General features: G+C 47.9%; 1 protein-coding gene across 7 annotated transcripts in view; it reads left to right on the top strand.

The window, feature by feature from the left end:
• The window catches only part of EXD3 (exonuclease 3'-5' domain containing 3), a 213660-nt gene that overhangs the window by 42150 nt on the left and 150288 nt on the right, over nucleotides 1–21222 (top strand). For 5 of the 7 annotated variants that reach the window (XM_042052072.1, XM_042052078.1, XM_042052076.1 and 2 more), the window contains exons 3-5: nucleotides 1545–1656; nucleotides 16070–16134; nucleotides 19847–20014. In XM_042052072.1, coding sequence (XP_041908006.1) covers nucleotides 1620–1656; nucleotides 16070–16134; nucleotides 19847–20014 — 270 coding nt within the window. In that variant the 5' untranslated portion in view covers nucleotides 1545–1619. Of the gene's footprint in view, nucleotides 1–790; nucleotides 1428–1544; nucleotides 1657–16069; nucleotides 16135–19846; nucleotides 20015–21222 lie in introns of those variants that run through there. The other 2 variants (XM_042052075.1, XM_042052077.1) reach the window with 2 other exon arrangements.

Genomic DNA, 21222 nt, shown 5'->3' with positions numbered 1-21222 from the left:
TCCATCCATCCATCCATCCATCCATCCATCCATCCATCCATCCATCCACCCATCCATCCATCCCTCAGGTCCTGCTGGAATTCCCATACAATGACATTTAAAAGGACTGTCCTGAGATCAGTCCAAGCTCTGCCATCTGCCCCAGCCTGTGTTTGTTGGTTACTGTGGTGGGGTCTTGTGGGACACAACCTGGAAAGCCACTGCTTGTGAATGGGGAAATTCTTCCCCTTTGCCCAACTGCTGAGCAGAGCCAAATTCTTCAGAGTCCTGGACCATGAATTTGCCATTTCAGTGGGTTTGTGTTTTTCGACAGATCATGTATGAATTACAGCCCTTTTTGTTTTCTAGGAGACCAGCAGGGTAAACTATGTTTAAACATATTTGTTCCATTTTTGGTATCTTCCCCTCACACACACCCTGCTTTTTTTTTATTTTGGGGCTAAAGACCTTAAAGAAAGTGAGAGCCCTTTTCTTGCACAACATGGTGAAGTTAATTCTGACCCTCTGGATCACATCCACAGCTGCTGGCACTTGGTAGCTTTGCTACCAAAGGTGACCTTCCCAGTGCCTGCTGAGAATCCAAAGCTTTTGAATGGCCCTGAGCGATGTACACCTCGTGCTAAACGTGGGGAGAGACTTCCAGAGTCACGGATCATCTGTGGAGAGCAGGAGGCTGTTCCTGGGAGGCCATCTGGATGCACTGCTCGTTCTGTGTCATGTCCTGCTCCGTGGTGCCTCACTTCCACTGCTCCACAACAATCCCAAGGTGCTGCTGTGCCTCCAGCCGGTACAGGGGCTTTAATCACTTGTTGTTATTGCCTCTCTGTTTGTGTTTTTCTAAGCATTTGTGTTCCACCAGCACACTCAGAGTGAGTGCTCTCGAGGGGGAATTTCCTTCCTGATAAACAATCCTGCAGTGATTCAGCAGGAAGGATGTGGTGGTTAAGGCACTGGACTGGGATTTGGGAGACATGGGTTCTGTTCCCAACTCTACCACAGTCAAGATGTGATGAGGAGTGGAAGGGCAAGCAAACAAAGAGGAGGAGCTGTGTAGCTGTGGCAAAAACATGCTTTCACGTGGCCTGTTTGTCCAGTTTGGGGTTAGGTAGGTCTGGGGTTTGCGTAGAATCACAGAACCATAGAATCTGCGGAGCTGGAAAGGACCTCAGGATCATCGAGTCCAACTCTTCACCCTGTGCAGTTTTGTTTGGCTACTCAAGTGAACAGCATCAGGGACTCCTGTTTGTGCAAGTCCGAAACTCAGCCTATTCCAGGAACCCAGCTGTGCTTTAACATGTTGTTTCACTTTCCATGGGGTCTCAGATGCCACTTTCCAGTGTTTCTTGTTGATTTGATTCAGTTTCCCATTGCATTCTCTGATCTTCAGGCACGTGTCCTATGGCTCCTACACCAGGCTGTACATGCATGTAGGTTCTCCACTCTCCTGATAAATTCGAGGACAATCGACCACACACAAGATACTCCCTTTCTCACACAGGGTGAAGTTGCTGCAGTTTGACAGTAACTCTACATTTTCTTTGCAGAAGGAAGAGCTTGGGCTGCATCTCTGAGTTAGAGCTCCAGCCTCAGCATCCTGACCTGGTGCGACCTTTGGGAGGATGAATCAGGACAGTTACTCAAGCGATCAGCCCACGGGTGAGTTTTCATTCAGCGTGATTTGCTTTTCATTTATTTTCTTACTGCTATTGGGGGAGAATGCTGGGTCACAAATAAAGCAAAATGTGTGAATCAATGCTAAATTGCATGCCATGAAGATTATTGGATCTTTGAGGTTTCCTGCCCACATCTGGATATCAGGATTCTTAGAATTCTAATCCAAGTTAAAAATTTTTCTAGCAATTTTTTTATAAGTTCTCACCAGTTCAGAAGAACACAGGGGTTTTATTCCTGTGTTACACAACTCATTCTGCTTTTTGCCATAACTTCATTTTGTCATGAATTGCTTTGGTAAGTGGTTACCCTTTGTAGTAAGGGAAGATGTGCACACACCACTGTCAGGTATGTCCCATCCAATCTGAGTGTCAGGGTCCCTGCTGGAGAGATTGGATGGACAGGAATTTGTTACTTGTGGCTCAGACCTGCCATAAATTTCCCCTCTTCTTCCATCCCCATCTTTGGCTGTTGGAATTCAGCCTCACCGAGTGCTGCTGGCAGTGTGTGCGGGGAGAGGCGGATGCCAGGGGCTGTGCCTGTGGCCTCCCAGCTCTGCTCAGCCTGGGCTTTTTTGGAAGTGTCAAGGGGCATTCTTAGCTCTGACGTGAGGGCTATTTTTTGACAGTTCCCATTGTTCCCCACTCTTTGTTCATGGGTGAGGTCTTTTTGTCTGAGGCCTTTGTCAGAAATAGAGGCTGTTAGGAGAGCTGTCTGCTCACAGGTTTGGGGAGTTTTCTTTTGTTGTCAAGAGTCCTGAGAATTTCTTCCTCCCTTTTTCAGACTCGATTGGGCAAACTTGCCCGGACAAATGAGGGGATTGCTGGGATCTCCCCTCGCTGGGCCAGGGTCCTCAGAGCCACTACCCGTGTGCCCTGCTCTGGCTGTCCCAGGCCACAGGGCTGGGGCAGAGCAATCTGGGGTTCTGAACACCTGCCTACACTAAAGCCCTTGTCATTGTCCATGGGTTTGAATCTGGAGCTCAAAAATGGAAAATTTTAGAAAAATTCCTGTGGTAGCATGAAATATCTATTCTCTAATACTCAGCACATACTTTTGTTACTGTGAACAGGTGATGATGACACATCAGGATGTCATGGAGATTCATGAATCATCCACAGAAGGACCTAGAGGCTGGGTTTTGGGAAAAAGACATTCAAGTCTCTATAACGCATCGTGGGTGCTCATGAGAAATGTGTGGTCAGAATATTCATAGATTGCTCATTGCAGCCTTATTTTTTGTAGGTGTAATAAATGTTGTGGTTTGAGTTTAGATCCGCTCTCTCAAACAGGCACAGGAACGAAGCTGTCCAGAGGGACACATTTTCAATGTACCACTCATGTACATTTTACACCTCCTGTTGAAGTGCTTAGTCCTGGTTGCTCTTGGAGTCAAGTCCTGGGTTAGACAGGTGTGATCCCTGGTGATGTATATCCTGGCTGAAGATAGGGACCTTCCAGCCTGGACCTCCATTTGTTCAGCTTCCAGCACCACCTATTGAGTTTTACATTGTTGGTTCATTTCATTCTCTGAGCTGCCACTGGAGCTATACTTAGAGAGGAAGGATATTATAATCTTGTGAAAGATTAAAATATTGTTACTGTAATCCAGCTGGAAGGGGAGCACTTTTCTCAGGGTAAGAGACAGCCAAGGCTTTTCCCATTCTGTCCTCCCCTTGTATGCAGGAAGGAAGTGCTGGCAAAGGCCCCCTCAGCTTCCTGTCGGTTCAGGAGCGCATTTCCAGACACAGCCCTCTGCACCATCCATCACCCAGCCTGGCCAAACAATCGCAGCAGCGCCAGGGAAAAACACCCGCCTGGGATAAACACCGGGAGCAGAGCCTGGGAGCAGAGCCTGGGAGCCCAGCACGAGCCAGCCTCTCTGGGGCTGGGCCTGGCAGCAGGCACTGCACATTTGCTGCCCTTCCCTTTATCATTAAGTATCTTAATAATCAAAGCTCCCCTTTCGAAGAAGCATCTTAACAAATGAAGAAGGGAGGGAAGGAGGAAAAGGGCTGATGTTTGCAGAGGAGCTGCTGTGCTGGCAGGTGCTGGGGATGCTCTGGGGTGCAGAGCACCCGGGGGATGTGTGGGTCACTGTGGGTGCTGGATGGAGGCCGAGCTTTCTCTCAGCTCTTCAGGCAGTGCTGAGGCAAAGCCACCTGTGAGGCCTTAAAGAAGGAGGAACCAGTAGGGTGGAGGCCTCACCTTTGACTGGATCACCTTTGCTGAACAGGATTCTCTCCAAGAAGAGGCTCAGAACTGAACTGGGATCTTTTTCCCTGTATCACTGCTTTTGTTTAAATGCTGCATTACAATATTTAGGTCATATTTTCAGATCTATCTGCCCTGTAACCTGTTTTTAACCATTCCTTAAACCAACTATTTGGGTTTATATTTTTCAGTATGATTTTAGTATCCTCACAAACCTTGAGCTGGGAATTCCTCCTTACAACTGCCTGAAGGGAGGTTGTAGTGAGGTGGTGGTTTGGTCTCTTTTGCCATGTCCCAGGCAACAGGATGAAAGGAAAAGGCCTTAGTTGCAACACAGGAGGTTCAGATTAGATATTAGAAAATTTTTTTTTCACTGAAAGAGTGGTCAGGCTCTGTGCTGACTACCTGCAGGAGCACCTCCTCTTCCCAGCCAGATGTGCCTTTCTGGGGTTCTTTCATTCCTTCTCCTCTGTTTCACATTTTTATTGTCCTTTGTCTGGGCTTGCAGCAGGCATGGGGTGCGCAGTAAGCTCCTTTAATGCCTTTACAACACTCTACAGTTCAGAACTATTTTTTTATTTAAGGTCTTTACAGAAACAGGATTATGGAACCCTCATTTAAAAGCTGAACACATTTCTGCAGTGCTAACAATTATTTTTAAATCTATCAGAAATGCACGTAAGCAACAGCAATTGAAAAAAGTAAAGAAGGTAAGAAGTTACTGGGGATGGGATGGATAGTAAACAGCAGTCCTGGCGGCATGGTTATGAAAACATTAACCCCAAAAATTTACCTATCTGGCCTAGAGCTAGACAACAACAGGTTTCCCCATGCTCAGTGCTGGGTGTAGATGTTGAAGTTGTCAACTTTAAAAGAAAAAAGCAAAGCTCATCAACCTGGTTTCAGGTCCTGCTGCAGTCCCCAGTCCCCAGGCTGTTGGTGGCATTTGGCACTCTCATTTCCCTGTTTGGGAGAGTGTTACTGTTCCCCTTTGAGAAGCTGTGTGACCGTACACGGGGCAGTGCTCACGTTAGCAGTGTGCAACATTTTTAAATTTCCTTCTAGAAAATAATTGATTGTGTTTGCTTGTCCTGGGCATCCTCTTTGGAAGGAGACGCCACTCGAGTGGTCACGGGTGTGGTTCTGCTCAGGTCCTCCATGCGCTGATCTCGTCGTTACTTCATTAATCTAATTATGCACTGTGACAGCAACAGGTTAAAGAAGAGACAGGACTGTGATTAGTTGGCAGTGTCCCATTAAGTCCAAGAATGGCAGCTGGAGATGAACCCACGAGCAATGAGAGGAACGTGGGACACTGGAACAGGACCGGATCTGCTGGGGGCGCTGGGAGAGGCTGCGGGCACCAAGGTGTTTGTGTTAGGACACTGGGCTGGGAGGACTCAAGGAAGGGAGAGCAGGCAGGGACTGCCAGCCTGTCCTGACACGTGGCTATCACAGTTCATGGCTCAAGAGAAGTCCTTGGGACTACCAAAGTCTTGGAAAAGACAAAGAAATGGGGTTGTGATAGTAAGTGCTGTTTGCCCAGGGATACAGAAACACCATGTGCCTGGGAAGAATGATGTTTAGATTGGAGATGTGGTCATACAGCAGAAACTGAGGGATAATGAAGGAATTTTCCAGGAATCGCCTGCTGGTCTCTACATTCCTCTTTGCAAAAAGGCATGGAGTATAACAGCTGCTTCCACCCACTCTGGTTCTTTCACATAAATCTAGTGAAGAAAAGGGTCAAGTTAAATTCAACTGTCCCAAACACCTTCCCAAGCCCTAGTAAGGCTCAGGTAACAAGCCTTGGTGGAAGAACATCCTGTGAAATCGAACAAGCCCTCGTTAGGAGAGAGACAGGAGGTGACACTGTCCTGCAGCCCAGGACCACGGTGCTGCCACTGGGTGCCTGGTACCACTCAGTACCCTGGCAGGCTGCAGGGTCCCTGTGTCCTTCTTGTCCTGCTGCACAGCCCTGGCTGCCTGGGCAGATGTGGGCTGTGCTCTGGGGAGCAGGGCTGCCTGCAGCACGTAGCCACAGCTCTCCAGCCCAGGTGTTTGGGAGCACAACCCTCCCCATGTGTCTCCAGGAGGGAGGGACGGCTCTGCTGCGGCAGGGACTGGTTTGTGTGGCAGCGGGAACTGGGAGCAGTGGAAACGTCCTGCTCGGAGGCTGCAGCAGGGTTTGCTGTGTGTGATTGTGCCTTCTTTTAAATTATACTATTTTGCAAGCACTTCCTTCCTGCATTTCTCAGAAGGAGGGAGGGGTGTGTGCAAAGAATGTTGAACTGCCTTTGACGGAGGAGGAAAACTGAAGAAAACAAGAGATGCAATCCTAACTACTGACCTTTTACTTGAGCTTGGTGATGTTTTTCAGCGGCAGAGCCTCTGGGGAGTAACAGCATCCTCCTTGCTATTGTGCTGCCTGCCCAAAAAGGGGGCTAAAGTTCAGCTTTTATGATGTTCTCACTCTGGGCTTGTGGGAAAAAGGCCACATTCCCTTTCTTAGGTCATACGAGTGCAAGAGATGACAGAGTCCTACAGTCTAACCCCAGGGCAGGAGGCCAGTGCAGAATGGGACTGGGATAGACAGCTTGGTAAATATGCCACCAGCTTTTTCTCCTTATGGAGAGTCACAGCAGGTGGGAGGGTAATTTACATTGTTAAATTAAAAGGCACTGATTTATTTTATGTTGGTGTGTTATTGTTCTATAAGAGCACACGAGTTGCCATTACTTGTGATGGACTCTTGCACTTTTTTATTAAATCCTCCTTTTCCACTTTGGTCAACAGTTACTGGAAATGAACATTATCTACCAGGACAAAAACAAGAGGCAAATAAGCATAAAATAAAATCCCAACCTCCTTCCCAGTAAACCAGAGGTTTTCAGGGGACCCTCCATAGTTTTGAGGACTGGGATTATTGCAGTGGATGTTCTCAAATGGTGCTCCTTGGCCCTCAGACTGTTTATTGCCTGTACCTGGAGGCTAGAGAGACACTGGTCCCTTTGCTCACGGGCCCTGATCAGGCTCTGTGTCTCTGAGCTGCCACCTGCTCTCACTATCCCCCTTCCCCCAGCAACATCTGGTGTTTCTCTCCATTGAGGTTTCCTTCAGCCTTGCTGAGGTGTTGTTCAACAGACACTGAGCTGGTGTTTCCCCATGGCATGATCCTGGCTGTGCCGTGCTTTCTGAAGCACAGAGTCTGGGAGCAGAGGAGGTGCTTATGCCTGGAAAGGCTGCCTTTCGTAAGGATAAATTCTGTTCTAAAATTACAGATACTGTTTTAAAGTTGCTGTAAGTCATACTGTTTAAAAAACAAATCTGGATGATGCTGACATCCACCTGTGCATTGACATCCTTGGCAGTGCTGATGGCTCTGCTCCAGGGGCTCAGGGAGGTGCCCATTTCACAGAGCTGGAGGCTTTGGCTCTGCACATCATTCATTTAACCTTACTTAATTTTGGCTAATCTGAGAACGGATCTCTTTTCCTTTTCTGCTGGATGCACTTTGCACTGAGCTATACAGATACTGGGAGGGAGAAGAACTTGTCTAAATTGTTTGACTTTCCTTGGGAAAAAAGAAATGGAGATTTATTACCAGTTCTCCCTCCCCAGGGCTCTCCCTCAGCAAAGCCCTGCTTCGGTGGCAGAAGTTTGCAGCGAGCTATCAGCGATTCAGCATGACAAAAGTTCGCACAGTTCAGAGCTCTCATGATTACAGAGGAGCTTTTCTTGGGATTTTTAAAATGTCCTAGACACAATTAAAAGAATTTCTCAGCAAGGAGGGTGCAATCTGGGGACTCTCCAGCAGATGTAATCACTCAAGGAAAACTTTGTTTGGCTTGGCTGGGCCCTGCCTTCGTTCCGTGCTCTTTCATCCCGCCACCAGGCTTTGTCTCTCAGTCTTTGCAGTGTCTCTCTGTCTGTCTTTCCCTCTTTCCATCTGCCCCACATTCCACTGCAGGCTGAATGGGACAGCCTTAACCTGGCTACTTCCAAGACAAACAGGGAGTCCGATGGAAAAAGGGGGGCCCTTGGCTGTCAGGAGGCTCCGCAGTCACTCACTTCCTAGAATTAAAGGCTGGGAGTTGATCTGTAAGCCAGCCAAGCCAGAGACAATGATTGGGTTCCCATTTTGTTCCTTTGATACTGTCTTAAATATGTGCAATGGCTGGGAAAACAAAATTTACATAAAGTAGAAATCCACTTTCTCATACAGATCTGTCCTGCCCTGGGTCCCCCAGTGTGGATGACACCGGTGGCAAAGCTCATCTGTTGTTTGTTACAGGGCTAGGGGAACCAGGCCTGTTCTTAGAGAACTGAGCTGGGACAGTTCCTGGCTGTGATGGGATAGTTTTGGTAGCCACAAGAAGATGGGACCGGTGCAGCTGGAATTCCGGTGTTGGACTGCATGGTCCTTGTGAGTCACTTCCAGCTCAGGAAATTCTGTGATTCTGGAGATGAACAGGAGAGATGCATTAAAGCCACTGTGACCATGGATCAGCTCCAGTATGTCCAGCCAGACCCTGGTTTCATGCCATGGCTTTGGCCAGCACCTGGACGGGGATATTGCCTGTGCCCACAGATGACAGGGGTGCGAAGGTGCCATCCCCTGCTCCAAAGCCACCCCGGACAATGCTGCTGGGCTTTTTGAACATGAGATTTTCAGCTCTAAACCCCAGAGTGCTTCTGGGCTGTACCAGCTCGTGGTAATTAGAGAGCAGGTAATTAATGACTGTGTGGTTTGTAGGTTCTGTCACTGATGAAGTTGGGATAAGGAGTAGGCAGATTCCCTCTCAGGCACTGAGGGACATTTAAAATGCTGCACAGTGCCTGAGGTTGGGTGGGAGGCCTGAGAAGCGCCTGTGACCTGGTGCTCACGGGCACAGAGCCCTTTAGAGCAGCCTGAGCTCTCTGTGCAGCCCCAGGCTGTGGCAGCCCCCCACTCTCTGTAGCCCACCCCCCCCAGTGGGCCCTGGGCAGGGCTTGGGGTGGCAGATATCACACACTGAGCTGGTTCTGTGCTTTCATTCAGCACTGTAACTCGGTATCACACTCTAAAGAGACTTTCCATTGGTATTCAGGGCTCATATCCCAGCTCCGCACGGTTTCCTGCGGGTTCCAAGGGAAAGGACCTTTCCATGCATAATTTAATCACGTTCAGCACGGCAGCACTGGGATTTTTTTTCCACAGAAAATCTATAACATCTTGTTGGTGAACTCCTATACTTTGAGAACTCGCAGTGCGCTTGCTTATCTCGTTCTCTCAGATAAACACCTCTCAGCATCCTGTTTTTCTTGTGCCATACGAACAGGAAGAGAGCGATTGTTTGAGATGTGCGTCAGTCAGAGCTGGAACCAGGCAGCCCCTTACCCTCCCCATCACCATGGAAACCACCAAATCCCTTCAAACACACTGGTGCTGAGCTGACAGGTATCCTGGCTTTTCCACTTAACCTCCCCAGAGCTATGACTGTAATGTGCAGGACCTCTCAAAAATAGGGGTTTTTATTTTGTCTAGGAGGTGCAGCTATAAATTTTGGAAGCGAACAGCCATCGCTACTTTTGTGCTAAGTAGCAGTGACCTCTTTTGTTTGGCCATGGATTTGGTGCTGGGAACACTGGAAAGGCTCTGAGGCAGCTCTGTAGTTGGTGGGAGCGTGGTGTGAGGGACTGGGCAAGGTTTTCCCTGAGCCTGTGTGTGATGTTTGCAGCGTGTCCTGGAGATGAGTGGCTTGAGCCAGCCGGCTTTGGGAAAAGCATTTGGCTGTTCTGCAATCACTTAAGGGTGACCTGGAGAGCTTTGTGTGTGGAGGGAACAGATTTAGGATTTGGGAATGATTGGAACTGTTCCTGGCACCTCAGGGTGGGATTTTCAAAAGCAGCAGCAGAAATATGGATGAAGAGCAGATTGTTGGAAGTTTCTGATAATGCTGAGTATCAGTGCTGCTCTAGTGGAAGGTGTCCCTGCCCATGGCAGGGGAGTTGGAATGAGATGATCTTCAAGGGCCCTTCCAACAAACCAGTCTGGGATTCTAGCAGAGATGGCGTTTTAATCTACTGTTCTGAGATGTAGTCAGTCAGAGGAAGGAGAAATTCTTCTAACTTAGGGGTTTAGCCATTGTTTTATTCGACATAAGCGAAGCAGCAATTTCCCTCTGCCTCTGGAGAGCTGGATTCAGCCTGGACAGATGGGTCTCCTCCACTTTGTTTACCCGAGTGAACTTCTCACCATGTCCCCAAGTGCCACATCTGCACCTTTTTTGAACACTTGCAAGGCTGGTGACTCCTCCACTGCCCAGCCCTTTTGGCTCTGTCCAGGGCCTGGCTGGCTGGTCTGCACTGGTGGAGATCAGCCCCATGACCGCCCCACACACTGACCTTGGAAAGGGACAGGCCCTCCCCCATTCAGCATCTGTGATGCTGCTGAAATGCGCTCAAGTGAGGAGCTGGCAGAAGAGAAGGTGGGAATGTCTTTTATACAAGAATCAAACTGTTGTTACTGTTCTCAAAAGAAAGTTGGACGGCTTCAAAATATCTACTACAACTTTTTAGAATTACCAGGTGGGTTTTTTCATATAAAACTACTTAGGACACAGTTAAAGGTTGTTAGGTTTAGAACTTGGGGATTTCCAGAGATGTCTGGAAGCAAAAAAATAGATATCTTTTTAGCTCTGTGATTGTACTCTGGATCTGATGCTTCTTTCCCGTCCTGCACTTGAGTCCTCTGGGGCTGCTGCTGTTCCTGGCAGTCTCGGTCTCTTACATAATTAAGAAGTTTCCCCTTGATTCTGGACAGTACCAGTTTTCTTCCCCTTTGCAGGATTGATGAGTTTGAAAGAAGAAATAGTTCGTTTTCTGGAGTGCTGTTTTAGGTGGTTTTAAACTGAATTCCCATTTCTATGAAAGTGCCATTAACTCAGTGTAAGGACATTAACTTGCACCCTGGCTGTGACAGATCCTCCTGTTCCTGGCCTGAGGAGGTTGGCAAGACAGTGGGAGTGAGGAATGGCTCATTCCAGGGCACTGATTGTTGTCCTCCTTCTGGGAACGTGGTGACTCGCTGCTCACCCTTCCCTCAACACTGAGATGGTTCATGGGAACAAAACCTAATGCTCTTCATCACTGAAAAAGTGCATGGAGCTGGTGGATAAAGGAAGTAAGGATAGCCTGGCTGAGTTTTTGAAGGTGTCCCTGCCCATGGCAGGGGTGGCACTGGATGGGCTTTCAGGTCCCTTCCAACCCAAACCAGTCTGGGAATCTGTGATGTTGTTGTTGCTCAGGTGTCTGTACACTCTGGGTGGGAGAGGAATGTGGATGTTCTCGGGCTGATGTAGGGAGAGGGGGAGGAAGGCCCCTGTTTGGAGCACTGGGGTGGGGCTGTGCTGAGCCTGCCCTGCCCCACAGAGCTCTCCTGTCTCTCCATTGACAAAAAGCGCTAAGAAAATAAGAGGTCAATGTTGTGCTCAGCCAAGCAAGCCTTCTCTTTTAATGAGAGTGCATTTTGTTTGATCTGTGCTTTTGGGGGGGAAATGATGAATTTTAGCCATTATGAAAACAAAAGCCGTGGTTATTTGTAAGGATTGTTTTATAAGAAGCATATGTGTGCTTTATTATTCTTGTGCTTGAAGTGCGGGGATTGTTTTCAGTTGGGAGGCTGCAGGAGAAGAATGTGAACTTCTGACTCACTTAGAAATTGAGCATGTATCAGCCAAATGCTGAGGGTTCCTATTATGTTTTCATAACTCAAATTTCTCAGAATGGAAAGGGTCTCACTTGCCCTTGATTAGAGAGTGACTTTTGTTGCCATTGAGAAAGGCTGGCTTCTTTTCTAGAAAAACTTGTCTTGCTTTCAATGCACTTAATTTCCCTTCATTTCCCTTTTCCCTCCCCAGCACGGCAGTTTCTCCATGTTCTGCCTGTGCACCTCATTCTCCACCATATTTCTGTTTGAGCTCCTAATTGTGGCTTTCCAATAACGGTGTAGTCAGCAGCATAGAGCAAGGTATGGCTTCCCAGAATGATTGCAGGAAAGTGTGGGCTCAGCTAATGGCACTTGAGGAATTCTGGGTTTTGCCTAGAAGAAGCAAATGAGAAACATGCAATGAGTATTGCCTGCAGAGCAGGATGCAGCCCCAGCCATTCTGTGATTGTGTGCTTGGTGATAAGCCAATGCAGGGATATTGGAGAACACAGGTCCACATTCAGGAGGACCAATTCTATGATACAGAATTGCATCTTGTCACACTGACAGAGTAGATCCAAACCAGAGACTCATGGAGGATCGCTGGCCTTGCAAGGTGCATCACTGAATTAGAAGTTTCTGTTAAACCAAGTCTGTCTGGAACATGGTAAAGAACCACAAAAAGATAAGCCTCAAGATACTGGCCTCCTCCCTGGAGTGAAGTAAAATATTTCCTGCTGAGTGAAACAACCATCTCAGTGTGATTGGAATAAAGCTTTGCCCCTGTTCTCGGTACAGGCAGAGAACTGGGCTGGGGGGATCACTCCGGGCTGACTTTTCCATCTGGCCTATGAACAAAACATAAACGGTTCTGCAGTTCCCAGTAATGTCTGGGATCTCTGTGGGTCCCTTCCAGCTCGGGATATTCTGTGGTTCCATGAATTTGTGATTCTGTAATTAACATTTTGTTCTTGACCTTTCCTGTCCATGACTTTCTGCTGTGACAGTTTGGGGGCTGTGGCCCTGCATTTCACTCACTTTTGTTGCCTTCTTTGGGGTTGCTTTTTTCCTTCTTTCAGTATCTTTTCTTTTGCTGACTGTAATTCTTCCAGGTTTTGGGCCACAGGGCATTTTAATGGCTTTGGGCACAAAGAGAAAGTGTCAGGAGGTTTTTTCCTTGGGAAATTCCTCCTCTGGGGTTGGATGTCTCCCTTTCCTCAGGCAAGAGACACAAGGAGGCTCAGTCAGAACGTGGGGTTCTCTTGCCAGGGCGTTTCAGCTGCACTGGTGAATAATGCAGCAGAATTTTGCAAGGACAACACTGCAAACCTCACCAGCAAACCCAGTGCTTACCTCACCAGCCCCCAGGCACCGCTTTTGTTGTGATCACAGCAGGATTTGAGTGATGGATGCACAAAGGAAATGGAGAGAATGAACAGAAAGTAGTTTATGGCTTTCCTCAAAGGCACTTTTCTAACTCAAAAATATAAGCCTTGTGGTTTATATGGTTTTCAAATGTAACCACAGATCTTGAGAATTGGAAGACATTTGATTTACCGTCTCCTGCAATTTTGGTACCAGGTTCAGGGCAGAGCTCATTAATTTTCAAAATGAAAAACGTTCAAAGGAGATACATTAATGTGAAATGTTTAAAACAGGAACATGCTGTTGGGAGAAACTGTCAGTGCAAGACCTTGAGGTCTTTTGTGTCTTGTGGAGTAGGTGCAGAGGTGTCTTTTTTTGGTCTTCACCAATGTTCTCTAACCTTGATTTGGTGAGGCTTTTCCAGCTGTTTTAAAGTCTGCAATCCCCATTTCAGAGCTGTGAAGGGTCAGTGTCAGACTGAGTACTTTCTCTTGAGCTCAGTCTAGGAACTGGATGGGCTCAGCTGCCTGGGACACGTCTCGTGGCCCTCCTCAGCTGTCACAGCTGCAGCAGGGAGAGCTCGTGTTCTCTGACTTTCCACACTGGGGTTTGTTTTGCTGGTTTGCACCCTTGTTTTTATTTTACTCGTTGAATGCCCCTTGCTAATAGCTGGATATCTCTTCAGGATGTAGGACTTCACATTTCCATCCTCTGACTCAGCTGGAGAGTAACTGGCTGCAATAGCTCAAGGTCCAGCATGGACTGCGGTGTCCTCCGTCTGGTGGGATGAGACAAGGGCATGAGGGCTTTGCTCTCCTGTTTATGTCTGGCTCTGGGAGCAAATGCTTGTGGGTTATTTTGTTATGTTTAGCCTCTGGCTGTGTCTCGTCCTTAGATTCCCAGAAGCCAGGTAAGGCAGGGAACAGCCCTATGCAGACACCAGCAGATTTCTCTCCTTGTTCAATCCCTGTCCTCTGGCAGTGGGAAGCCATTCCCCCTTGTTCTGTCCCTCCAGGCCCTTGTCCAAAATCCCTCTCCAGCTCTCCTGGAGCTCCTCCAGGCACTGGAAGGGGCTCTGAGCTCTCCCTGGAGCCTCTGGACTCTCTCCAGCAGGTCCATGTCCCTCCTGTGCTGAGGAGCCTGGAGTGGATGCTGTGCTCCAGGTGTGCTCTGTGGGAATAACCCAGCTCTGGGTGTGTTTGTTCCCTGGGTACCTGTGGCTGCTCAGTGCCACGCTGGCACCGCTGACCTGGTTAAAACTGACTGCAGAGATGTTTTCCTCCAGCTATATCAGCTCGGGTTTCAGAGGCAGGGAGGTAAGGTAGGAACAGTCAGTAGGAAAAGGCTGGGTTTGCTGACTGAGGTTTAGAAAGCTCTTAACAAGTTGAATTATTGGTTGTATCTGAAGTGAAACACTGCTCTCCTAACTGCTCTCATTTCCTGTATCATTCCAGCCTGTTCCCTGCATTAATTACAGCTCAGATTTACAGTGTATTTGGTTACACACTGCGTTGCATTCTCTTTTTTTTTCCTGCGTGTGTATAAATTTCTTTGGGAGTCAGGCCAAGAGGAGAGTGTGCAGATATGCACACACACATGGACTGAATTTGACTGTAATTTGCTAATTTACTGGGGAGAAGGGATCTGGCATTTCTTCTGTTTTGGTAAAAAAAGAGCCTTTTCTTTTTCCAAAGGAGGAGCAGTAGCTGAGAACAGCCAGTGTTTGGAGAGTTCAACATTTCAGAACAACCAGAGATGAGAGAAAATATTATCTTGTGAATTGTAAATGTGGCATTTTTAATTTGGCTGGTGTTTCCCAGAGGTTAGTGGATAATGGGAACACTATCATGCTCTTGGCTCGACCAGTAATCAGCTTGCTACTTCAAATATTTTATAAATGCAGTGCCTCAGTTCAGCTGGATGAGGTAGAGCCTTTCACAGCTGAAGGAGTTTTTTGTGACCTGAAATATGAAGTGCGATGGGATACTGAGCATGAAATCTAGCATTTGGAAATGAGCTCTTTAGGAACTGTAAAACACAGAAGGTGATTGAAAGGAAGTTTCCTTTTCTGTTTAACATTTTTCTTTTGGCTGTATGAAAACATAAGAGGAGGTGCATTAGGAGGAGTGGTTTTGGAGAGTTCATTCAGATTTTTAAATTCATTCTTCACATTTAAACTGTTGATGCTGCAGACGATTTTTATTCAGAATATTTTGTGTCATGGTTTCGTAGGTTAATGATTGGGTATTAAGTAGAATCAGATATCAAACATGTTACTGCTTTCAAAATGAAATATTCCTGCACAATTGCTTTAGCAGTACTGGTGTGATGAATTTTGGTATGATGACTATTGCTATGATGAATATTGGTATGATGAATGTATGAGGAATGACAACACAGAAAAGAACAACTGAATGCAAGTTCTGCAGTAACTAGGCGAAAAGTAAGAGGAAAATTCCAAATAACCTTCTTTTGAAATATTTGATCCCTCTTTGTTTAGCCTTGCCACTCATCACAGCAGCCTTTCATCTTCCCTCTTCCTCAGGCACCCTCTTGCCTGAATCCCACTGGAGCCCCATTGTTGTCCAGCCTGGCAGGGCAGCCCCCCCGGGCACACCCAGGGCTCTGAGCTGGCCCAGCTGGGGCTGAGCCACCCCAAAGTCACCTCACCCACTGCCTCCTCCATCGCCAGGCTGCCAAGAGGTTCCACTGCAGAGCCCTGCGTTAAAAACTCCTGTGCTGCTCATCCCTCCTGACCTGGGCAAGGTGCTGGCTCCTCCAGGGCCGTGTGGGTGCCTCTGGAGAGGGGTGGGGGTGTGCAGGGCGCGGGGCAGCAGCAGGATTGGGCTGGAGCTGCAGCAGCACAGCTTTGGAGTGCAGCAGCCCACGGGGTGCTGAGTTAAAGCCGTGCCTGGCTGCTGGCTGTGATGTTGTTGGGATTTCAGAGTGCAGGGTTTTACACACTAATCCTGACTGGCAGTTGGAGCTCGGGGGTTTCCAACACGGAGTAGCTGATTTCTCTGGGGTGAAACAATGCCCCAGTGTGTCTGGGCTGCCTCTACAGAGCCAATAAATCTGGTTTGTTTTGTTTTTCTCCCTCCTTTTCTCTCTCTCTTCCCCCTCCTCCAGGCCAGGACCCGCTCCTACTGCTGAAAACCCTTCAGCTTCTCTGGACAAAGCATGAGCTGGAGAAGGTAAGGCTGAGCCCTGCACACAGCAGTTCCTCTGGATGCAGAGCATGTCCAGGCACAGGACACTCGGGTCAGACCCGCAATCCTTCACGGCTGCTTTCATTGCAGCACTCAGGGGAAGAGCCTCTGCATTTGCAGCTACAAGTGAAAAGAAAAGGTAGCTTTGTGTGATGGGGAGCAGCTCAGGGGCTCCTAGAAAAGAGCTGGAGTTTCCAGGGCTGAGTTACAGAAGGAAAGAAAATCAAAGTTGCTTTTGTTTTGTTTTAAACACTTTTTTTGTCCATTAAATGGAGGATCTTGGGGGGAGGGGGAAAAATATTTCTAGTTGCTGAAAAAAATGAGAGTTGAAGTCAGTAGAGAAGTGCTTTTTGCCAAGTGGATATATCAAAGCTTTAATATTTGAAGGTTGGTGGGGTTTTTTTCTGATTTACTTTGGTTTTGCCTTTTAGAGTGGTAAATGCAATTTACATTGCTGTCTAAAATTAGTGCTGTATTTTTGTACAGCAACCTATGGGCTCTACATGGAGATTTCTCATAGGCAGTAAAATATATTTCATCTAAATTTGGGAGCTTGAAAACTAACAGAAACAGTTGCATCAGCTGAGGGGTGACTTTTCCATGTTTAACTCTGTGCTGTTCAGGCAGGTTCATGAGGTGGTTCCTTTTCTAGAAGGCCCAGAGCCCTGCAGCTCCCACAAAACCACGTGGAACACGTCCTGTGTGGAATGGCCAGCGTGGCTGAGGACCTGGTGGACGTGCTCCATCCTGGGTATCTGCAGGGTTTAGTCACTGTCCTGGTCTGCTGCTCTTAGACTTTCCATTACTGGTAGTCTGTGGCTGCCAGCTGGAATAAACAACTGGAAACCCGGTGTGAGAGGTGCCTTTCCAAATGGTCACTCACTGGCGGAGACTTGAACTCAGCAACTCTGAAGCCTTGAGCTTTCCATCAACTTTTGTTAGATCTGGAGGAAAAAAAAATATTATCCTTTAGGTCTGGAGGGCAGTTAATCCCACAAAACAACAGCAGGAAAGAGTAATCATCAAAATCTCTGCACTGGGCACCCTGGGATCTGTATGTGGATTGGAAAAAAAATACTCTGGAAAAGACAAAGCCTCCCATGGAAGTGTCCTTTGGCAGAGAGCACTGCAGTGATCCTGCTGGGGGTGGAAAAGCTGGAGGGTCCCCAGGAGCCATGGAATCACAGGCTGGTTTAGGCTGGGAAGGAGTTTAAAAGCTCATCCAGTGCCAGCCCTGCCATGGGCAGGGACACTTCCCACTGTCCCAGGCTGCTCCAAGCCCCAATGTCCAGCCTGGCCTTGGGCACTGCCAGGGATCCAGGGGTAGCCCCAGCTGCTCTGGGCACCCTGTGCCAGGGCCTGCCCACCCTCCCAGGGAACAATTCCTGCCCAATATCCCATCCAGCCCTGCCCTCTGGCAGTGGGAGGGCATTCCCTGGGTCCTGTCCCTCTGTGTCCTTGTCCCCAGTCCCTCTGCAGCTCTCCTGGAGCCCCTTTAGGCCTTGGAAGGGGCTCTGAGCTCTCCCTGGAGTTCTGGAACTGGGATATAAGAGATGGTCCGTTCCTACATAGGAATGACAGGAAGCATCAGCAGACTGCCTGGAGCTGTGGGACTGGAAATAGGCGACCAAAGCTGAGTAAAGGAGTGTGTAGTTTGAGCATCAGCAACATTTTCCTATTCCCATGATCTGTCAGGCTGTAGAAATCCCCCAAGGAGCATTCCCTGCCATGGGAATCAATTGAAATGGAAATGGCAATTACACGTTTGAGAGGAATCCTTCTCTGGCAGAGGGTCGAGCCAGGCAGCACAGCTCTCTTTCCTCTCTGATTTAGGTGTCTCATGCCCTTTTGTTCTCTGCCTTACCCCTCAGACTGTACATGCCATAGCTGAAGGCTTGCTGGGAGGTTTGGGAGGAGGCTTTTTCCCAGCTCATCACTGGTACGAAGGCCAGACTCGGTGCAGATGAGCACAGTTTGTGCTGCCGGCGATTGTCAGTGCTGGGAGCTGCTCTGCCTGTGCCAGCAGGACCTGGTGTCTGCTGGAGCCCATCCTGCCAGAGCCCGGGCTCAGATTCCAGCCCAAGGACGAGCTGAGCGGGGTGGTGGAAGCTCCAAATGTGCTGAAGTGGGGCTTTGGGGGGAAAAAGCCATTTCCAAACAGTGCAGTGGGGTTGGCGAGTTGCTTTGTTTTCCTTTGGCTGTTGTATTGGATGTTTGTGGTTGGATCAGAGCTCGGCTTTGCCTTCTGCTGCATCTCCCAGGGAAGCTGGAGCCCTGTGTTTAACGTCGCAAACTCTTGCCACAGGGAAGATTACTGACAGGGAGAAATCCCTTATCTGAAGTCCCATCTCCGTTAGTCATCGGCTTTTTCATACCGCCTTTGATAGCCTAGTGAGAAAGAAACAGTTTCTGTCAAAAACCATAGGTTCTGTGGGTTTTCCAGACATGAAAGACACTCTGGAAAATTACTGTCTTCCAGTAAAAATTGTCGATGAATAAAAAAAGAGCAAATTCATTGGCAAATTTTCTGTAGATTTTGTTTTCCATGTCGTTCTTCAAACTTTATATTGTTTCCACTGGGAGCTCCGAATGGGGCCATGAAATCCAGTAAATTACAAGTGCTGGCTGCAGCAGGAATGAGCATCTTTTAGATTTGGCTTTTTAGCCAGAAAAGAAAGAGAGCAGCTGTTCTCAGTGATTTCTTGTTTTCTGTCTCTGCTTTCGCCCTGCTCACGCTGGTGATGTACCATGCAGTGAGAGGTCCTGTGTGGGTACTGAGGATGCCACTTCCTCACCCTGCCAACCCTCCCAGCTCCCTGGAAACTACTTCTAATGTAAACATTATAGAGATATTGCTCAGTACTGCTAATTTATCACTTCTACCAGATGGGGAGTAAGTAGCCTATTAACATTCACAAAGTGAGGGTCCAATTCCTTCACATTTCTAAACACATCACCCTGGGATTCCTAAGATTTATGGCATGGAGTTTTCCCATGTTCTGAGCCCCTTTGTGGGGCCTTTGGGCTCATGGAGGTGTGCAGTGCCCACAGGGGCAGGAGGTGCTCAGGGAGCTTTGGGGGAAGGAGCACAGATTTGGAGGATGGCAATGTGACAGAGTTTGAACTCAGAAATTTCATTCACTTTGATCTGAGTGTAAAATCCAAACTATTTTGAGACTCCTAAATATTCTGATTACAGTGAGGAGTGTTGCTCTGTTGTGGCTGAAGCGGGCATAAAGTCAAATATGCAAGTCTGTGGTGCAGCAGTGAGGAGGGGTTCTTGTCCTACTCCTCATAGGTATCTTAGAAGATCAGCATGTTTTTGAGCCCACTTCTCTGTTCTCTACCTTCAGTATTGCCATTTTCCCAATAACACCCCTCTCTCCAGCTCACTTCTTTTCTCCCCCTCCCCCAAATCCCAAGCCCCTTTGTCTGCCCCACAGAACAACTTCTCTGTCTTTATGGGATAATTAGTGTGGACAATTGCTGCTTTTCCCATTGGGTTTGAGATGCAGTGAGCCATGAAGGAATCTGTAATGACATGAAAAGTCACTGGAGGCGCGGATGGTGGCTGAATAGCAACAGTTACCTCTCTGAATAGATTACATTAAAAAAAATAAAGCTTTGTGTTCAGCTGGGGGAAGGGAAGATTCACTAATCTTTTTGTACATGACAATGTGGTTTTGTATCTCGGCAGCTCAAGGAAGAAATCAGGCGGGGCTTTGCCAGACTGGAGGACCCCTTGGCAGGACTCCTGGCCATGCTGGAGAGCAGCAGTGATTGGAAGGGGAAAGGGCATTCACTGGGGTATTGCATCACCACGGAGCTGCAGCTTTGGATAAAAGAGCATCCTGCTGTCCCACAGGTTAGAAGAAGAGAAAGCAAGAGCGCTGGGAGAGAGTAGGGAGCAATTGATTTTAATGTTCCTCAAGTATCTCCAGTTTCACTTTATTCCAAAGTCCAGCAGCTTCTCTGTAGCCTTATACAGAGTGTGACAAGGTGTGAAACTCACAGTGAGATGTTGTTACTGGTGGCATGCTGGCCTGAAAATGAAATCATGTTGGAAGCTGTGCTGCCAGAGCTGTTTCCCCTCCAAAGTTGGGATTTCCATCTCTCCAGATCAAACTTTGATGGAGCGTTGCTCTTGCAGCCTTTCCAGGCTGGAGGCTCTCGCACTGGAACCCACATCCCTGCTGTCAGGAGAAACCCAGTTGCAGAAATCTGCTCTGTGTGTTCTTCCAGCTCTGCAAATAGAAGCCAGTTACCGTAGGATTGCTTAATTCCTGCCATATGGTGGGAATGCAGAAAATGGGAACAGCCTGCCTTTTCAGCAGCTGAATGATTAGTTCTGTGAAGTTGGGTCATCAGATTATATATCCTAATGTTTACCATTCCTTCTGCCTTCAGATATTCTGACCTACTGAGATGTTCTCTTTTGTGTAAGCTTTTGGCTCTGAACTGCAGGATACTTTCATACTTGTGTTGCTTCCTTTCCCATTTTTCCAAATGGCTCTGGTTAGATGTTGAGCTCTGCCATTACAGGAGGGGCAAAGTGCAGGGAAGTGTTGCTGGCACTGAAATTCCTGTGTCATGAGTGAGTGATCATGTGGGAACACAAGGATTAGTACCTGTGTCTGTGCATCTTTTGATAGTGCTTTTGCTTTTCCTACCCCTCATGCACCCAGCAGCAAGCCTGGGAGTGAAAATGGAATTCTTATGCCTGATAGGCGAGATCTTCCTGGAGGGGAGTCGCTGGATTCAAAGGTTTTCTGCTGGGAACTAGAGGGGAGAATTTCTGAAGAGCTCTGTTAGCACAGAGGGCATTTTTCCAGTTTCAGATTTTACTTTTGCACAAGGCCCTATCCCTTCTCCAGAACTACCCCACAAACACTGCATGTTCTTAAACTGAATGCTGTGAAAAAAATGTGTATCATATTGTTCTGATTTCTGCCTGCAGACTCCATGGGGAAATCGGAGAATCCCTTCCAGAGGAATTCGCTTACTCTGTTTAAACAGGCTGCGTTTTCAGCCGCTGTTGAGCCGCAGCCATCTTTACCAAACCTGTGTTTGATT

The sequence above is a fragment of the Corvus kubaryi genome, unplaced genomic scaffold (assembly GCF_017639235.1).
Source record: "Corvus kubaryi isolate FWS band 111438036 unplaced genomic scaffold, C.kubaryi_AGA036_p1.0 78, whole genome shotgun sequence".
NCBI classification, from domain to species: Eukaryota; Metazoa; Chordata; class Aves; order Passeriformes; family Corvidae; genus Corvus; species Corvus kubaryi.
The sequence above is the reverse complement of the archived record's forward strand: the minus strand, read 5'-3'. Positions and strand labels throughout refer to the sequence as shown.